The sequence below is a fragment of the Ochotona curzoniae genome, unplaced genomic scaffold (genome assembly GCF_017591425.1).
Source record: "Ochotona curzoniae isolate NIBS_2020 unplaced genomic scaffold, NIBS_Ocur_1.0 contig_1014, whole genome shotgun sequence".
NCBI classification, from domain to species: domain Eukaryota; kingdom Metazoa; phylum Chordata; class Mammalia; order Lagomorpha; family Ochotonidae; genus Ochotona; species Ochotona curzoniae.
Window position 1 is genome coordinate 21,560,553 of NW_024464920.1, and position 18,082 is coordinate 21,578,634.

At 38.3% G+C, this 18,082-nt stretch overlaps 1 protein-coding gene across 1 annotated transcript in view; it reads right to left on the bottom strand.

Moving 5' to 3' along the window:
• Positions 1-18,082, bottom strand: part of SYT1 (synaptotagmin 1) — a 399,219-nt gene that overhangs the window by 152,971 nt on the left and 228,166 nt on the right. Inside the window, exon 9 of the mRNA XM_040981245.1 lies at positions 962-1,146. Coding sequence (XP_040837179.1) covers positions 962-1,146 — 185 coding nt within the window. The remainder of the gene's footprint in view (positions 1-961; positions 1,147-18,082) is intronic.

The following is an 18,082-nucleotide window of genomic DNA, read 5'->3' on the forward strand; positions in this document are numbered from 1 at the left end:
GAACTCGGAAGCCAGGCTGGGACTAAACCCCAAACAATTGGATGTGGAATCTGGTCATCCACATGGCATCCCAACTGCTGCATTTTTCATGAAGTTTTTGAAGTATTCTCAAAATCAAAATGTCTACTGACAGTTGATTGAATTGTTCTTAATTCACATGTAATTTGAATTCACATATAACTGCCTGTGTATGTATCTTTTTTGGTGAACAAATAAGGCTTTAATTATTCAATGGGAATCACTGATAATAGTGTGGTTCCCATGAAAACCTCTATATTTATATTTTTATATGAATTAAACAGTTTGAGAGATAGTTGGTATCATTCTAGTAAATAAACAGGCATTTAGAAATTATTATCATCAATAGCAAACTTTACCTAGTACTAAATTCTTCCATTAATTTAGTTCAAAATTATGCTGTAACATAAAGGATTTCCAAACAGCTCCGTCAGATTTGGGGAGAGAATTAACCAGATGGATTATTGTAGCTAGCATTACAGTTTTAATTGTCCTTAAGTGAGAGCATAAGAATTTTGCCTTCAGATCCATCCTATTCATTAGGACTGGTGCAAATGTGTATCTCTCATCCCCCGTATAACTCATTATTCCTGAGAAATAATTACTGAGCTGGGTGGATGCTTTCATCAGGCTCGATGTACAGATATAAAAGTCGGAATTAAACAGTGACTATGAATTTTGGAGAAGTTAGTGAGATCTGCTGAAGACAGACATGTTGTTTTCCTAACCCTGCATACCATGAAAACTGATGGAAGAGAAGTGATCAAATGCTGAGGCTTCCTTCTAAGCTGGGTGCCTTGAGCTGGACCTCGGCATGAGGACAAAAGGATTACAAAGTATCTCTCCAACAAAAATATGTCCAGAAGTTGTCAATATTTCTAATGGGCATAAAATAAGAAATAATTTCAACAAATTAAGAACAAGTATGGAATGAGTACATTACCTGATCTTTCATGGTCTTCCCTAAGTCTTTCACATCTTTCATGTTAATGGCGTTCTTTCCTCCCTTTTCCTTTCCCTTCTTCTTGTTTTTCTTTTTGAACAAACATTTCTTACAGATACAAAAGCAGCAGGTCAAGACTAAGAGAACTGCAACTATGGCTATGGCAATTAAGGCCCATGGTGGCACTGAAAGAGAAAAAAAAGAGACACAGCATTAACTTAAAACATCGCATGCACAAAACCCTGTAAGCTGGAGGCGATAGGCTAGTCATTCCTTCTTGTGTATTTATTGGGCACCTATTACGCTGCAGGCATTTAATTGTATGATACTTTCTCATCGTTGTTTCTTCCACTTGGACTATTGTATCTATATCTTCCCTTGTGCCCTTCCATAAGTGTCAGATGTCATCTCCTTCCAGTCACTATTTGGATTCTCCAGTCTAGATCTATACGATTGTATTCTTTCATTCATTTATGCCATCAATGTAGAGTTTGACCTTTGAATTTAAATCCTCCTCTATCATTAGCTGTGTAATCTTGGGCAAGTCATTCATTTTTTTTTCTCTCCCTTAGCTTCCTCACCTTCAAAGTAGTAGTAAACTAGTCAAGATCACACACAGTCCTTTGGTGACTTAAAACTATGATACATAGGTGGGCAAAGACTTAGTTGATATTAGCTGCTAATATTACATCAAAAACTAGGAGCTGTATTACTATTCTGGCATGGGGGAGGGAAAAACGTTAATCACACAAACAGAAACATAGATGTAAAATCACAATGGTCCTGGAGGCTGGGAAGAAGTATGTGGTTCTCTTAAAGTCCATCACGAGGAGAAAAACTCACTCAGGGCCTGCAGAGATAGCATGGGGTCCACAAGGTGGGGTCCACGAGGTGAGCAGGTATTTCTTCCATTTTTGATAGACAAGCTTTATTTATATTTATGGAGTACAGCCTATGTTTTGGTACATTTATGCATCATATATTGATCAAAACTAGTGAAGCTGGGTATAGGCTGTGATTCTTTGGTCAGATTATGCAATTGTCATGTTTGTTTCCTCTTTTAAATAGGAAGATTATAGGGGTGCCCATTTTGTTTGTTGTGAGGATACAAAAAATTAACACAGAAGCAAACTTAAAATGGCATCCAGCACACAGAAAGAGTTCAATGCTAGCAGTTATTTATTTATAATCAAGGTGAATGCTAAATATGATGAGTAATGCACAGAGTTCATCATCTAAGGACATTCAGTACACAAACAAGAAAGAATATAAAGAGATAAACTGGGATGAGTTCAGTGAAGGCACTAGCAGACTCAAGAAGAAGAGTTTAATTTTAGAAAAGCAGCTTTGGAACTACAGGCTCTGCTTCCAATGATGAAACAGGAAGGCGTTACATGACATAGGGTTGAGCTGCTGCTCAGGATGTCCGGGTCCCAGTTCAGAGTGCCTGGTTGGGGCCAAGGCTGCTCCAGCACTTCTAATGTGCATAATGGCCAAAGTACTTGGGTTCCTGCCATTGAACTAGGAAACTCAGATGGTTTGGAGGATGAAACAGCAGGTGGAAGACATCTCCTACCGCCCCTCTGTCACTTCTTATCTGCCTTTCAAAAATAAGTAAACAAATATATAATACATTTAAAAAAAGAAATAACAAAACATATAAATATGAGTACTTCATAAAGTTCATTTAAAGTATTTATTATGAAAAAAACTGCACATGAATTTTAATTTTATTCTGGACATAAGTGTACTTAATTTTCATTTCATTTTACATGAACTTAAAAAAAATATCCTTAGGAGCCTGATGTGTTAGCCTAGTGGCTAAAGTCCTCATCTTGCATGCACTGGAATTCCATGTGGGCATGGGTTCCTAACCTGGTTGCTTCACTTCCCATCCAGCTCTCTGCTGTGGCCTGGGAAAGTAGACAAGTACGGCTTAAAGCCTTGGGACCCTGCACATGTGTAGGATACCTGGAAGAAGCTCCTGGCTCCTGGTTTCAGATCAGCTCAGCTCTGGTCATTGTGGTCACTTGGTGAGTAAATCAGCAGATGGAAGATCTTTCTGTCCATTTCTCCTCTCCTCTGACTTTTCAATAAAAATAAATAAAATCCTAAGAAAGCCTTAAATGTTCTGGAATGCATCTACTTTCACATTATCATTGTATGTAAGTTACAAGTTAAAATGTTTTATATATATGAAAAGATATATATATATTTTCAGATTCATTTATTTGTAAAGTAGAGTTTAAAGACAGAAAAAGAGAGAGAGAGAGAAAGGCCTTCCATCTACTGGTCCACTCCCCAAATGGCCACAATGGCAAGCATTGGGCTGCTCAGAAACCAGCAGCTTTTTCCAGGTCTTCCAGGTCAGTGCAGGGATCCAAGTACTTGGGCCATACTCCACTGTGTTCCCAGGCACATTAACAGGGAACTGGATCAAAAGTGGAGCAGCTGGGACTTGAATCAGTGTGCATGGGAGATGCCAGTACTGCAGGCCTTACTTGATATGCCACAGTGCCAGCCCCTAATTTTTTTTTAAATGGCATATCCTATATCATGTGCTTTTGGAAAAGTAAGGTCCCCTGAAAATATTTGGCATTTCCCTTTTACTGCAAAGGAATTATACATGATCCAAATCACACTTAAGGAGGTTAATCAGAAGAAGCAATTATATTTGTTTATGGTAACAAAAAAATACAAGGCACTGAAATGATAAGAAAAAGTGTTTTTTCCTTCTAGTCACATAAACATCATTAGTAACAATAACTACTGAACACAATCTCAGATTACTGTGATAATGCAAAAAACACTTGAAAATTGATCTCTCTTCAAACTTGAAAAAACCCACTAAGCTCACTCTACCTCTTCATTTAGCTGCATAGCACAGAATATTCACTATGGAAATTATTTCAGTCGTTGACTGCACATTAGATATTAATCTAAAGACATATAGAAATAGAACTTCTCATACTGGTTTCCCCTGAAGAAATGCTGTGTCAAAGCTGAGATAACTCAATATCCTAAGACATATTTTCTTGCAGTTTTCAAAGCGGTTGGTTTAAAAACAACTACCTCTGTTGACCTGGTTAAACTCCTGCCATGCACGAACACAAGCCTATGTATTCATGGAAGCAAGACAACGACTACAGCGACCCTTTATCTTGAACCTGGTAACTTATTCCCCCAGTTGAATTTCTGTGATAGTTTCTCAGAAAGCTACAGAACAGTCTCTTAAATTACATAAGACAGAGCCAATTTAATCAATTCACAAAAAGAAATGAGACAGTGAATGCAGAGGAATATTCTTTAATAAGCACAAAGGAACACAGTGCAGCTTGAAGGTGATTTCAACTCACTGCAAACATTATTTTGTGCTTTATTTCATCAGCAACGACTGTCCTGCACGTTTGTGTTACTTTGTGAATAGCGTAATTCTGATTATAGTGTATCAAATATAATGAAATTAACAGAATTTTCCTCATAGGTTACTGGCACCTTTAAACAGCATAAAAAGCCTTCATATTCTTTTTTTTTATATACTCATGAGAACAATTGACTGACTATTCAAGAATGTGAAAAATACCTATTTTGAATAAATGGAGCTATCAGAACAAAATGCTCATCTTAAACATTTTATTTCCCTGTGTAGAGTGAGCAAATATTTAAAATCTGGCAAATGTACTAAGATATAATATCCACAGTATTATTCATTTTTAGTATTTATAGGAACATAGTTCAATATTAATGATCAAATATCATGGAGTTTATTTTGGATTAGACCAAAAACTTACTGAAGATCTATTTATCATGGTTCACCAACTATACTGAATTTTTATATATATTATTTCAGTTTCCATTGTACTTTAAAAAATAAATTTAGAGAAAAAACTATAGATTGAATACACCAAGGAATTCAAATATATCTAGGTTGTTGGGTTACACACATATTCATTATAAATGTATCAAAAGGGAAAATCTTTATTTTGAAGCCTCTTTAATAGACATTTTTATATTGAGAATTCATTGATGTACATCAATAATGGTTTAAAATGCTGCTAGGAGTAATTTTAATATAAAATATAGTTTCAGTAAAAATAGGCTCATCAAAATAATGCTATCAGCAGAAAATCACAAGCTTATTGTTATTGCTTCTCACCTTTAATGGAGTCTCATAATTTCAACATGTAATTTGAAGGCTTTTTAGCAGAAAACAATGAAGTTATGTAAAAACTCTACATGAAAACTGTTATTTTCACTTTCTGGTTATCAGTTCAATCTCACATGTATTATTTCACCCAAAGTTAAACTACCATATAAAATCAAGGGAAGGTAATTTAAAACTGCCTCTGATATTTTGAACTTAAGACTTTTGTAGCTAGTAGAATAAAGGCTCCCCACAGATGTCCACATCCTGGCCTCTGGACACTGAATGTAACCTTGCATGGTGAAAGTGACTTTGCATGCAAATGGATTTCGCCTACAACTTCAAGATGACACCAATCCCATTGACGTCTTGAGTAAATTCAGTGAAACCCATGTCGGACTCCTGGCTTTCAGAACTGGGAAATAGTAGATTTGTTGGTTTTTGTGTCAGTAAGCTGGTGATAAATGATTAAAACCACAATATGAACTCAGGAGAAATGAAGACCCCATGAGCTCTATAATATATGTGGCATGATGGTGACTATATGTTTTTAATATTTGTACCTATACATTTGTGTCTGCTATTCCTGTATTTTCCATCATGGCTTATCTACTCCTTTCTTTTTCTGGCTGTTCTGTAGCCATTCTCACAACTCTAACAATCTGTGCAAGCCTCTCTCAAAGATGATCCATTAATTTCCTTATGTCAAATCCGAACACAATTGTTTGTATTGTTAGAGAGTCTTAACCACACAATCTTTCTCAAATTTTGCTTCTGCTTTACATAACTGCCCTTACCAGTACCTCGTTCTATGCCTCTTTGTTTCTCTTACCCCACTCCCAAGACTTCAGTAGTGTTGCTGTCATAGATGGTTTTTAACCCCTGCTCTATCTTCACATTCACTCACTGATGGGATGCCTTTCCCATATCTTAAATTTTCAGATTTGCATTTTAGTGTCAAGGTATGCTGATGTTGAATTTTGCATGAAGGTTCCCTTCAAGTCCTGGTTATTCTGCGGTCTACCCAGCCTCCTATTGTTGCACCTGGGAAGGCTGCAGAAGATGGCCTGAGTTCATGAACCCATGACACCCATGAGAGACAGGGACAGAGTAACTTCATCCCAGGTTCAGAAACCTGGCTGATGCCACTATTGGAGAAGTGAATCTGCAAATGGGAGATTCTCTCTCCTCTTCTCTACCAGTCATTCCCTCTGCTCATGCTGACAATGAGAAGTGAAGCAGCAAACAGAAAATCTCTCTTTTCCTCCCCTCTCCTCTCCTCCCCTCTGCTCTCCCCTATCCTTCCCTCCCTTACCTTATCTTCTCCCTTTTTCTTCTCCCTTCTCCTCTCCCTCCTTTTTTCCCTGACACCTAGCCTTATTTTGGGGGTAGACATTTGGTCTAGTAATTAACTCAAAAGTTGGGATGCTCACATCTTATGTTGGAGTACCTAGGTTTGAGTTCTGGCTCAACTGCTGATTTCAGCATCTTTCTGCTGTGGACCCTGAAGACAGCAGGAGAAGGAAGAAGTGCGTAAGTCCCTACCGCTAATCTGGGGGATCCAAACTGAGTCTCTCCTTCCTGGCTATGACCTGGTCCAGCCTGGGTTGTTACAGGCATTTGAATAGTGAGCCAGCAGATGGGAGCTCTCTATCTCATAAGTAAATAATCAAAATCGTAATTTTTAAAAGATGAAACTGTGTTAGTGTGCAGAGATATTTAATGTATGCCCTTCCTGCACATGAAATTCACTTTAGAAGACTCAAAACTATGCTCTTTGTAAACTATGACATGAAAACACATGTTAATGCATGCACAGTAACAAATATTTGGAATTATTTAGAAATAAACTTGCATTAGGTTTTGTTAGAAAACAAAACAATACTTTCCTCTAATTAAAAGAGGAAAGCCACATGCTGGGTTTTTGGAAAGAGAACTCCTCAGTCAAATACATTCACTAAGTATTTACTTTGTTCAAGATCTTTCTTCCACGATTGGGATGCAGTACTAATCATGCTTTGTGCAGTCACGAAGCCTATTACTTACTTCACTGATGTTAACAGGTAGGTCTTATTTACTTTGTTAGCAGAAGTCAATTTTTCTTGTTTGCCAAAGTCAGCTCTCTGAACATAATGTAATACATTTTTAGATGGAATCTACATGGTGTAATAGCCTTATTTACAGTGGTAAAAGAAGTCAGTTTCTCACATTTGCTAAAGTCAGCTCTCAGAACATAATACAGTGCACTTTCAATTGTAATTGATATGGCTTAATAGCCTCCTATGTGTAAATCCAGTACCTCAGAGAGACAACTATTAATGGAGTCAACTTGAACGTGGTCTTCCTACAAGGAAAATGTAGCTGTCAACAGAAACACATTTTTTTTCCCTCTTAGCGAGTTTTAGAACTAAATACATTTAAAAAACATATTTACTTAAGGGGTCCTGTCTTTGTCTTTAAAAATTGCATGCTTCAAATTTCCTTGTATGTTACAAAACATTGTAAAATTAAGGAACAAGGCTATTGCAGAATGCTTATTTTAAAAACAGGAATGCCCGGCGTGGTGGCGCAAGTGGTTAAAGGTCCTCGCCTTGCACGCCCGGGATCCCATATGGGCGCCGGTTCTAATCCCAGCAGCCCCGCTTCCCTTCCAGCTCCCTGCCTGTGGCCCGGGAAAGCAGTCGAGGACAGCCCAAGGCTTTGGGACCCTGCACCCGCGTGGGAGACCCGGAAGAGGCTCCTGGCTTCGGATCGGCATAGTATCGGCCCGTTGCGCTCACTTGGGGAGTGAATCATCGGACGGAAGATCTTCCTCTCTGTCTCTCCTCTCTGTATATCCGCCTTTCCAATGAAAACATAATAAAAATAAATCTTAAAAAAAAAAAAAAAACAGGAATGCCCAGCACTGCTGAATGTGAGCCATGCACCTAGTACCCTCTGATCTAGAAGAGATCTTTTGTAGGTGGTCCTGTGCTCTAATTCCTAGGCATTATTCCTAGAATTCCCTAATATGCCCACCTTGGTGTTCAGTAAATACTAGGTGGTATGAAAAATACTTAGCCATTCCTGGAGGAGTGGTAGCCCACCACAGCAAGCAGGTTTTCCTTAGCTTTCTTAGGTCCATTTCCTTAGCTCTGATTCTCTTTTTCCTATTCCTACATGTAGTTAGCTACTACTAACTTCCAGGCTGGATCACTTTGGAAATTTATTCTTTTGAACCGAGAGCGTACCTCACTGGTTTCTGAAATTATGTCTTGGCTTGATTTTTCAGGGCATCTTTCATTATCGATAAGCTCCATTCTCTATCACCATATCAAGAAACTATCCAGAATCCTTATCACTTTCAGAAGATGAGCTCATGGTACTTGCTTTCTGGGAAATGTGAGTTTGTACATTTGCATCAGTCTGATATTTCAGCCAACAGCTTTGAGACAATGCAAGGAATATTGTTGTGGCCACTGGAAAAGTGCAGCAGTAATTTCACTTATTTTTTTTCCTTTGATTTAGCTGTACTTTGTTGTGGAACTAATGACCATGTCATACATTTTATGAATAATCCACATTTTCATTTTATATTTACTGGAGCTTTTACCCAACTTGCAATCTTAAAATGTTTTCAAAGCATCATAATGATTTTATAACATGTAGACTCCAGCATGAAAATAATTACTTTGTTATTAACTACTAGGAAAAACTGTATTTTAAAATCTGGTTTTTCAGACTTTTTTTTTTTTTTTAAAGATTTATTTTTATTATGTTTTTGTTGGAAAGGCAGATATACAGAGAGGAGGAGAGACAGAGAGGAAGATCTTCCATCCGATGATTCACTCCCCAAGTGAGCGCCACGGGCCGATACTATGCCGATCCGAAGCCAGGAGCCTCTTCCAGGTCTCCCACACGGGTGCAGGGTCCCAAAGCTTTGGGCTGTCCTCTACTGCTTTCCCAGGCCACAGGCAGGGAGCTGGAAGGGAAGCGGGGCTGCCGGGATTAGAACCGGCGCCCATATGGGATCCCGGGCTTGCTAGGTGAGGACCTTAACCACTTGCGCCACCGCGCCGGGCCCTTTCAGACTTTTTTTTAATGAAAAACTGCAACCTTCTGCAAAAAACCTTCAGAATTTCCTTCTTATGGACACATTGTCTATTTTCCTCCCACATTTATTCTTCACACTCTATCCCTGACAAAAATCAAACTGGAGGATATATTGGCGCAAATATACTATACACATCTTCTTAGCCATTGATTGGAGTCGGCTCCCTCTGACTAATTAGGGCCGGGAATGGGTACAAGCACTCAAGGGACAGGATTCATTCATCATTCATTCATCTATGTATGTAGTAAGACAATAATGTTCTGTAGTAAGTAAGTATGAAATACAGACTTTATTGTCAAGCTCTGCAGATTGGACTAATGCACATAAAAATTAACAATACATTACAAAATGTTAAATGCCAAACGAAGTGGTCTTTTTTCCTAGGTTCTGATTCACAGTACTCTACTTGTATGTAACAAATGCAGATTTGTTCAGAAATATTTTATAAAATCTTAAAGTTTAATAAAACAGGAAACCTCATTCTTTGCCTACAAACTTTAAATATTATATATATATCTATATCTATATATATTTATATCTATAGATCTAGATCTATAAATATAGATATATTTATATCTATCTATATCTATCTATCTATCTATCTATCTATCTATCTATCTATCTAAAAAGCTAGGTTTTCTATATTGCCTTGCTAGTCATAACTTAAATCTTGATAAAGCTTTACCAGAACCTATATTCCTTGCTCTGATTTCATTATTTGCTGTGTTGTTGAACCAAATCATGCTTCCTGCTGAGTAACTTACTATTATTATTTTAAAGACTTATTAAGTTATATCTACAGAGAAGAGGAGACACAGAGTTCCTCCATCAGCTTTACTCTTCAAATGGCACAATGGCTGGGGCTAAGCCGACCTGAAGCCAGGAGCCAGGAACTTCTTCTGGGTGTCCCATGAGGGTGCAGGGTCTCAAGGCTTTGGGCCATTTCCCTTTGCTTTCCCAGGCCACATGCTGGGAGGTGGATGGGAAATGGGGCAGCTGGGACATGAACTGGTGCCAATATGGGATCCTGGCATGTGCAAGCAGAGGATTTAGCCACTAAGCTACCATTATGGGCCCCTGTATAACTTATTAAGGTCACTAATATTTCCCATGGAATGCAGTGATTAGTCTTGACAACAAGAATTGGTTGACAAAGGCCATTTTATTTGCAGCTGCATTAGTCAAATAATGAATTCTATAAAATGTCTATAATAATAATAGTCTGTTTGGAATGATAAGGCAAAGTCATCCATATCTTCACAATATTGGAATGTCTAAAACTTGACATGGTAAATGATGTTGGATCTTTGGGCAGAGATAAACCCTAGCACGACTCACAGAGGATTTAGATAAGGCTCTGCAGTCAGGGCGGGGGCTTGCTGTCTGCGGGCTCCAGGGGGAATTGTGTTGGTAAACAGAAATGATGCCAGGTAAGTTGGCAGAGGTACAGGCGATTTATGGGCTAATCAGTCCTGAAGCCTCTGGAAGTTTCCAACAGTTTTCAATTATGCTGTGGACAACACAATTTTGTGCTTAAAAGGAAATCCGTTTTTCCTATTGAAATTTGTAGTATGTCTGTTGAGTTCTAAGTTGTAAGTTCAAAAACTAAAAGCTAGCTATGTTTTAGCATTTCTTTTTCCCCATGTGGAGGCTAATTCAACATTTTTATTATAGGACTTCAAAATAAACAGCTCTCAGTTTCTGATTTTTTTTTCTCTTGTGATGCTTTCAATTGCTTAACAATTGGTTAATGGGCAAGACAAAAAATCTGTACTAGGACTTGACCCTCTTCAATTAAACACATTTGAATGTTTACTTCATTCTTTTAAAAGTGAGTTTGTGTTACTAAGATGAAATTTAATTATGAATATCAGCCAATATGTTCCGCATTATTTTACAATTTAAGGCAAACAGTTAAAAGCAACAAGCAAAACATACCCCGTTAGACTTCTAACCTATTTTTTTTTTGGAAAGACATTTCCCCAGTACTTCCTCCTTATTATTCTAGAAACAAATGAGCACATTGTTAGAATTCCCTGAAACTTGGAGAAATTTGATTGCATGACAGGAGAATGGTGGGGCTGCTGTGCACGAGTGGAGAACAGGATCTCTGAGCCATTCTCGTCATGAAAGGGCCACGTCAGGCTCATTAATTTCTTTACTACACAAAATGACAGGTAGACAACAGTGCAAACAAATCCCTTTTCTTGTCTGGCTAGCCACAGGACATTTTCCCTTGATTATCCAATGGATTCCTACTGACACAAACCAAACATTAATTTTCCTCTCAAACTGTTGTTTTCTCTCAGTGTATTTCTCTCCATGGCAATTTCATCTGACCAATTCCCAATTTGTAGTATCATTGCTTTCTTTTGTTTCCTTGCTCTTGCATTTGAACTTTCATCTTTATTCTTCTACAGTTCCCGTGATCCTGGATATATTTTCTCTCCCTGCTTTACAGAGACTTCAAAGGCTTGTTGATCTCACATACAGTGACTTTGTAAATTTTTTCCATCTGTTTTGAGTTTGTTCTTCTGAGCACTGCTGCTGTCAGCACAAGTGACCAGCATGACCCTTGCTGGCTCTGGCAGGTTCTCACAGATCCTTATTAGCAATGTAGAACCTTTTCATTAGAAGAAACCATATTCTTATTTTGAATAAGCACATCACACACACTCCCACACAGCTGCAACTAGGCCAGGTAGAAGCCAGGATCTCGAATTTGTTCCAGGTCCCCAGTGTGGGCGGTTTGAACCCAAGTGCACGAGCCACCACCTGAACTTGACCTCATAGACCCTGAATCAGACATTTTTCCTTTCAAACATAGATGCCAAAGATATTTCATGGTATCTGCTAAAGCATCAGAACATATGAACCATTTATTTTGTCACTCATGCACATCTACTCATGGTATTTGGCTTCTATCATCACAGCTTCATCCTTGCTTTCTCATAGCTTTCTTATATGTCTCTTCAACATAGCAAAGCTACCTGAAGAAGTATACCTGAAAGTAACTATGGATCAAGTCCTAAGCAAACCTCACAGACCTATCACCCTTTACATATCATAAAGAAAATTGGTACAAGCCTTCCTGACTATTCCAGATTTGACTTTATATATTATGGTATTTCATTGCCACACTGAAAATTCAGCATAACAATTATTATTTGACAGAAATTTCTATTAAAACTTGCACTTTGAAAATGATAAGGAGCCGCTGCAGTGGCTTAGTAGGTGTGCAGGTGCTAGCATCCCACATGGGCAATGGTTCATGTCCTGGCTGCTTCACTTCTGATTCAACGCTCTGCTATGGCCTGGGAGAGCAGTGAAGGCTTTGGGCCTCTGGACCCATGTGGGGATGGGAGGAGGCTCCTGGCTCCCAGCTTCAAAGTAGTCAGCTTGACTATTGCAACCATATGGGGAGTAACGAGTGGATGGAAGGCCTCTCTGTCTCCTCTTCTCTCTGTAAAAATCTGCCTTTGAAGTGAAAATAAATAAATCTTTTTTTTAAAAGAAAATGTTGAATACTTGGCTGTAAAAAGTAAAATATTGAAGTTACCCTGATAAAAGTTAAAATTCAAGCAAGTTTATATATATAATACAAACCTCAGTGCAGTCAACACATCTGCCTTAACAACATATCAGAATGTCAAGGTAACATTTTAAAGATGGCTGTTGGGAGACTGAAAGGCAAGGTATTTTGGCAGTCTTCAGCCTTCTGGTGGATAAATAGGAGAATGAATAAATCAAACTCTGCAGAGAACAAAGAGCAGCCGTTTGAAGACACAGTGGCTGCAACATTTATGCTATCCAAATAATGAAAGCAACATTAGAATAATGTTAAATTCATGCTCATGGAAATGAACAGTATGCCCTGCTTTGTATTTTCAATAATTAGTCAACCTAGCTAACACTATCTGAAGTAAACATGTTACCAGAGCTATAAAGATGCTTGCAGTAAGAGTGTTCATTCTCTATTGGAAACATTGTAGGTTTTGCTCCAGCAAAATGCTCTGAATCCTATAATGCATATGCATTAATAGCAATAGGCTTTGGTGTGCTGCCTTCTTCCCCTCTCAAATTGACTAAGTATTTCAATTGAAAAGGTTACCTTGAATTCAGCATTATTATTTACATCTTTAAATTGTAATGACCATTTTTATTGAGTACCAACTGTATATTTAAATCACCAATTCCCTTTGAATAATTTATACAATAGCTGGGCTCATTTAACTTAGTCAATATTATCTTTATTCATAGATGGTAATTTGTAGGTGCAAAAGATATAACTGTCCAAAGATGCTTGGAAATTATTGCGACCCAATTTCATGCTTAGTTCTTTGAACTTTGAAGGTCATTTAATTACTACAATCGCTGGCAATTGCTGTTTCAAATCAGTGATGTAGGCTATATTCATACATAGACCACAAGTTTTGATCTTTTTACATTATTTCAAAGTAGATGCAACATTCTTTTACAGAAAACCTTCATTTTCAGTTATTTTGGATTAGAATGTTCAACAAAAGTTGAAGTGGTGATGGAATGCACAAAAATAATTTCTTTAATCATTGTTGTATGTAGTCTTATCACACACTTAAGACAAATGGAATGAAAGTCAGAAGTGCATTCTATCTGTATTGCAAAGCGATAATAAGTGAATGTTATCTCTTTGTTAAGCTGGGTCAGCTTGCTCCTGAACTCACTCAAAGCACAGGGTGCTGCCTCATGCTTTGTTTTTCTCTTTTCCATTCACCTTGCCTCTTCAGTGAGCTGCTTAATGCCTCTCTGATATAGAGGGGGATAATACAGTCTGGAGCTGGAGCAAACAATGTGGAACCATTGTAGTCATGGGTACTTTTCCTGATTGTGTCAGAGCTACATAACCATGCAATTTGTGAAACAACGAGGGGTGGTGGTGGTAATGTGAAAGTTGCTATAAATTTCTGGGAGAAAAATAGCTCAAGGGCATGCCAGTTTCTGCAGCGGTCAATGGATGAAAATGCATTTGCTGCCCTCCCACCCTACTTTGTTTGAAGAAAGTTACTTTACATATGGGTGAGAATCTCAAACAGTCTCATGAAAATGATGAAGATGGCAGTATTTCACAAAGTTCTGGTGGTCAAAGGAGCTGAACTAGTGTTATAATTGTCTAATATTTAATGTAATAAGTGATTTGGGCTCTAGTGCTCACCACAGGCCCTTCCAATCAACATTATAGCTTTCACAGCAGCAGAAACTAAAGCTGCTAATGTTTATAGCTGGAAAGATCTCAAAAAGGATTCACAGGTTGGAGTTATGCACAAGGTTCTTCTACTTCAGAAAGTTGGGAAAGACACTGTCATTTCAAGTGATTTTGTAATTTTCTAGGCCAGAGTCCAACTAAGCTATCAAACTTTTGGTAACACAAACTATAAGGAGAAAAAGATTTTGTTCTCCACAACTGATCTGAGTCATGATCAGTAGACAACCAAAGACATTTCTGAAAGTTGGGAAAAACATGGTGATTTAGTGTTTTGTCACTTCTGTACTATATAGCACCATGGCCAAATTTTGTCTCCAAGGATTAGAAGAGATTTGAACTGACCACAGATAATAGTTACTTCAGCATGTTGGACTAAATGCTAAATTAAAATCAATGCTTATGTGTATGTTTTAATAAATATGATATTTAATAATAAAACAGTACAGCCATAATGTATTTTACTCCATTTTTAATAGCATTCCTGAAAGTGCTTGAGGCTCATAGTCGTACACTGTTGGGTTTAAAGCTCAGAGTCCTGGGCCTGGCACAGTAGCATAGTGGCTAAAGTCCTCACCTTGCATGTGCCAGGATTCCATTTTGGTGTCAGTTTGTGCCTCTGTGGCCCTGCTTCCTATCTAGCTCCCTCCTTGTGGCCTGGGAAAGCAATAGAGGACAGCCCAAAGCATTGGGCCGCTGTACCCATGTGGGAGAGGTGGAAGAAGCTCCTGGCTCCAGGCTTTGGATCAGCTCAGGTCTGGCCTTTGAGGCCACTTGGGGAGTGATTCAGCAGATGAAAGATCTTTCTCTCTGTCTCTCCTGCTCTCTGTAAATCTGATTTTCCAATCAAAATAAATAACTATTAAAAAAAAGGCAGAAACCCGTTGAAAGAGGAATGGGTAAATAAACTGGTGTATATCTATTCTATGAAATATTGCTCACCAATTAAAACAAATGATATTTTACCATTTACAACAAAATGGTCCCAACTAGAGACCATTATGTTCAGTGTTTATAAGTCAATCCCCAAAGGACAAAAATAATATATTCTTTCTGATATAAGGCAACCTTCATGCAAAATACAAGATCAATAAACATATATGTAAATATGTACGTACGTATATTCATCTAGAGGAACTGTAGAATAAAGTCTATGCCTTCGAGAAGTAAAGATGCATTGCAGTATGCATCTCTACTCCTAAGTCAAAGATGGACTCTCAATGAAACTGTTAAATATATCTGGATTATAGGATGATGGGCTTTCTACCATTGTCTATGCCTATGATGTCATGATACACTGAAACAGCAGAATGATGGATTTGTGACTGTTTTTGAAGGACTATATTATTGTTATAAAGGAAAACAGTGGGGGTGGAAAGGGGAAATGGGGAGAGTGGAGGGGAATATGCCTGTTCCTATGCAAATGTATCATGAAAAATTAAAAAAAATATATTAAAAAGATTCAGTGAAACTTTTTTTCCCCCTTAAGCCTTTATTTCACTTCAACCTAAATAAGAATAAAGGAGATGAGATAACCTATGTAAATACCTGGTACATAAAAAAGCTTATTTAATGTTAGTTTTTTTCATTTCGTTAAAAAATTATGTATTTGTTTGAAGGGGAAAGAGGGAGAGGAAGAGAGAGAGAGAGAAAAAAAAACAGAGCAATGTCTGCAATAGCTCAGATGGGGCTAGGGTAAGGAGTGAGCTGGGAATTCAACTCAGGTCTCCAAGGTGAATGTTAGGGACCCACATACTTGAGCCATCCTCTGCTGTTTGTAGTCTGCTCGTTAGTAAGAAGCTTGATCAGAAGTGAAATCCAGGGATTCTGATATTGTGGCCCCTATGAACACCACCTATCATCCAGGCATCCCATGTAGGTACCGATTCCAGCTCTCGCTGCTCCACTTCCCATCTAGCTCCCTGGTAATGCACCTAGGAAAGCAGTGGAGATGGTCCATGAGCTTGGGCCCCTTATATACCTACATGGGAGATCTAGAAGATGCTTCTGGCTCCTGCCTTTGACCTGTCCCAGCCTGACAGTTGTGGGCATTTGGGGAGTTAACCTGTAGATGGGAGATCTTCCTCTCTGTCTCTCCTTTCCCCTAACTCTGTTTCAAATAAATAAAACTTTAAAAAGGAAGAAGTGAAATCCACACTCAATTCCAGGCACTTTGATATGGGATATGAACATTCCAAGCAATGTCTTAAATACTACTCAATGCCTAGCCCCTCTTTCTCATTTTAAATAAGAAATCAAATTATGTTTTGGTTTATTTTTTCCTATGGGTACTCCTGGGTAACAAATTCAGAATAGAATTGTACAAAATCTGCTAGATTTCTCATGCACATTTAGTTTTATTTGCTTGCTTTAAGATTTAAAGAATAGGGCCAACAGGGTAGTGTGGCCAGTAAAGTTGCTGCTTGCAGTGGTGGCATCCTATCTAGGTGCCAGTTCAAGTCCAGGCTGCTCCATTTCCTGCCCAATCCTTGATAATAGGGCTGGGAAGGTAGACTATGGGCCCTTGCACCTACATGGAGACTCAGATGAAGCTCCTGGCTCCTGTCTTCAGACCACCCCAGCTCCAGACACTTTGATCATTTGAGGGAGTGAACTAGCAAATAGAAGGTCTCTTTCTGCTTGTCTTTTTTTTCTCTGAAACTCTCCTTTCAAATATGTGAATAAGTCTTAAGCAAATTAAAGAAAACCAAAATTGGCCCTAAGTAGTTTTTGCAGATTGGAAGAAATAAGCCATTTGGAATTAGTCCAACATAACACAATGATATCTCAGTCTTAGATGATGGCCCATATCAGACTAGCAGGACAATCAAGGACCTGGTTTCTGTTTCTGAGAAGAGAAGAAGAAGAAGAAAAGAACATAGTATAGTAGATGAAATGAAAAAATGTTGGTATTAAATCAGGCAGAAACTCTTAAGTCTTGTAGGCAAGGGTTGGTTAGGAGACTGTTTTGTGTCCTTGCCTGGTCTTACAATGTACAACTGGGCTCTAGGTCCATGGCTCTAAAGTACACTAATTTGTTACCTCTGGCTGAGGAATGTGATATGAGCATGAGACCACTGGACATTTGATTACCAAAGGACACTTTTTAAGGGTGAAATGATATAGCTCAAGTCCCTATAAAACAGTGAATCCTGAGCCCGCTCAGCAGCTTAAAATGATTTGAACAGAAAGGTTTTCCACAGACCAAGCTGACCCCCAAACTAAGTCTATATTCTTTAATCTCCTATGGTCAGATTTTATTATAATAAACTACATCTTTCCCCTTGTAACATAATGGCTCCAGACTCAAATCTGTTATAAAAGTTATCATGGAATCAGATTCTTAAATATTTCCTTAGGGAAACAAAGTAACACTCAGATATAAATTGAAGACATTCATTTCAACTGTGGAATAGATATTGTTCATGGGATGAGGAATTGGGACAGGAGAAAAATGATTTAGGAGCTGCAAGAAGGATCTTACCCATCTAAGAACACTCCAATCTGCTTTGTGAAGTGCAAGACCCAAGCCTATCTCAGTTGAGGAAGAGTCATCATTAAACCCGGCAGGCACTGTCTTATAGTTCATGCTAATTGGTCGCAAGTGACTAAGCGTGGGTGGTTGCTCCCATTTTCTGGGTATTA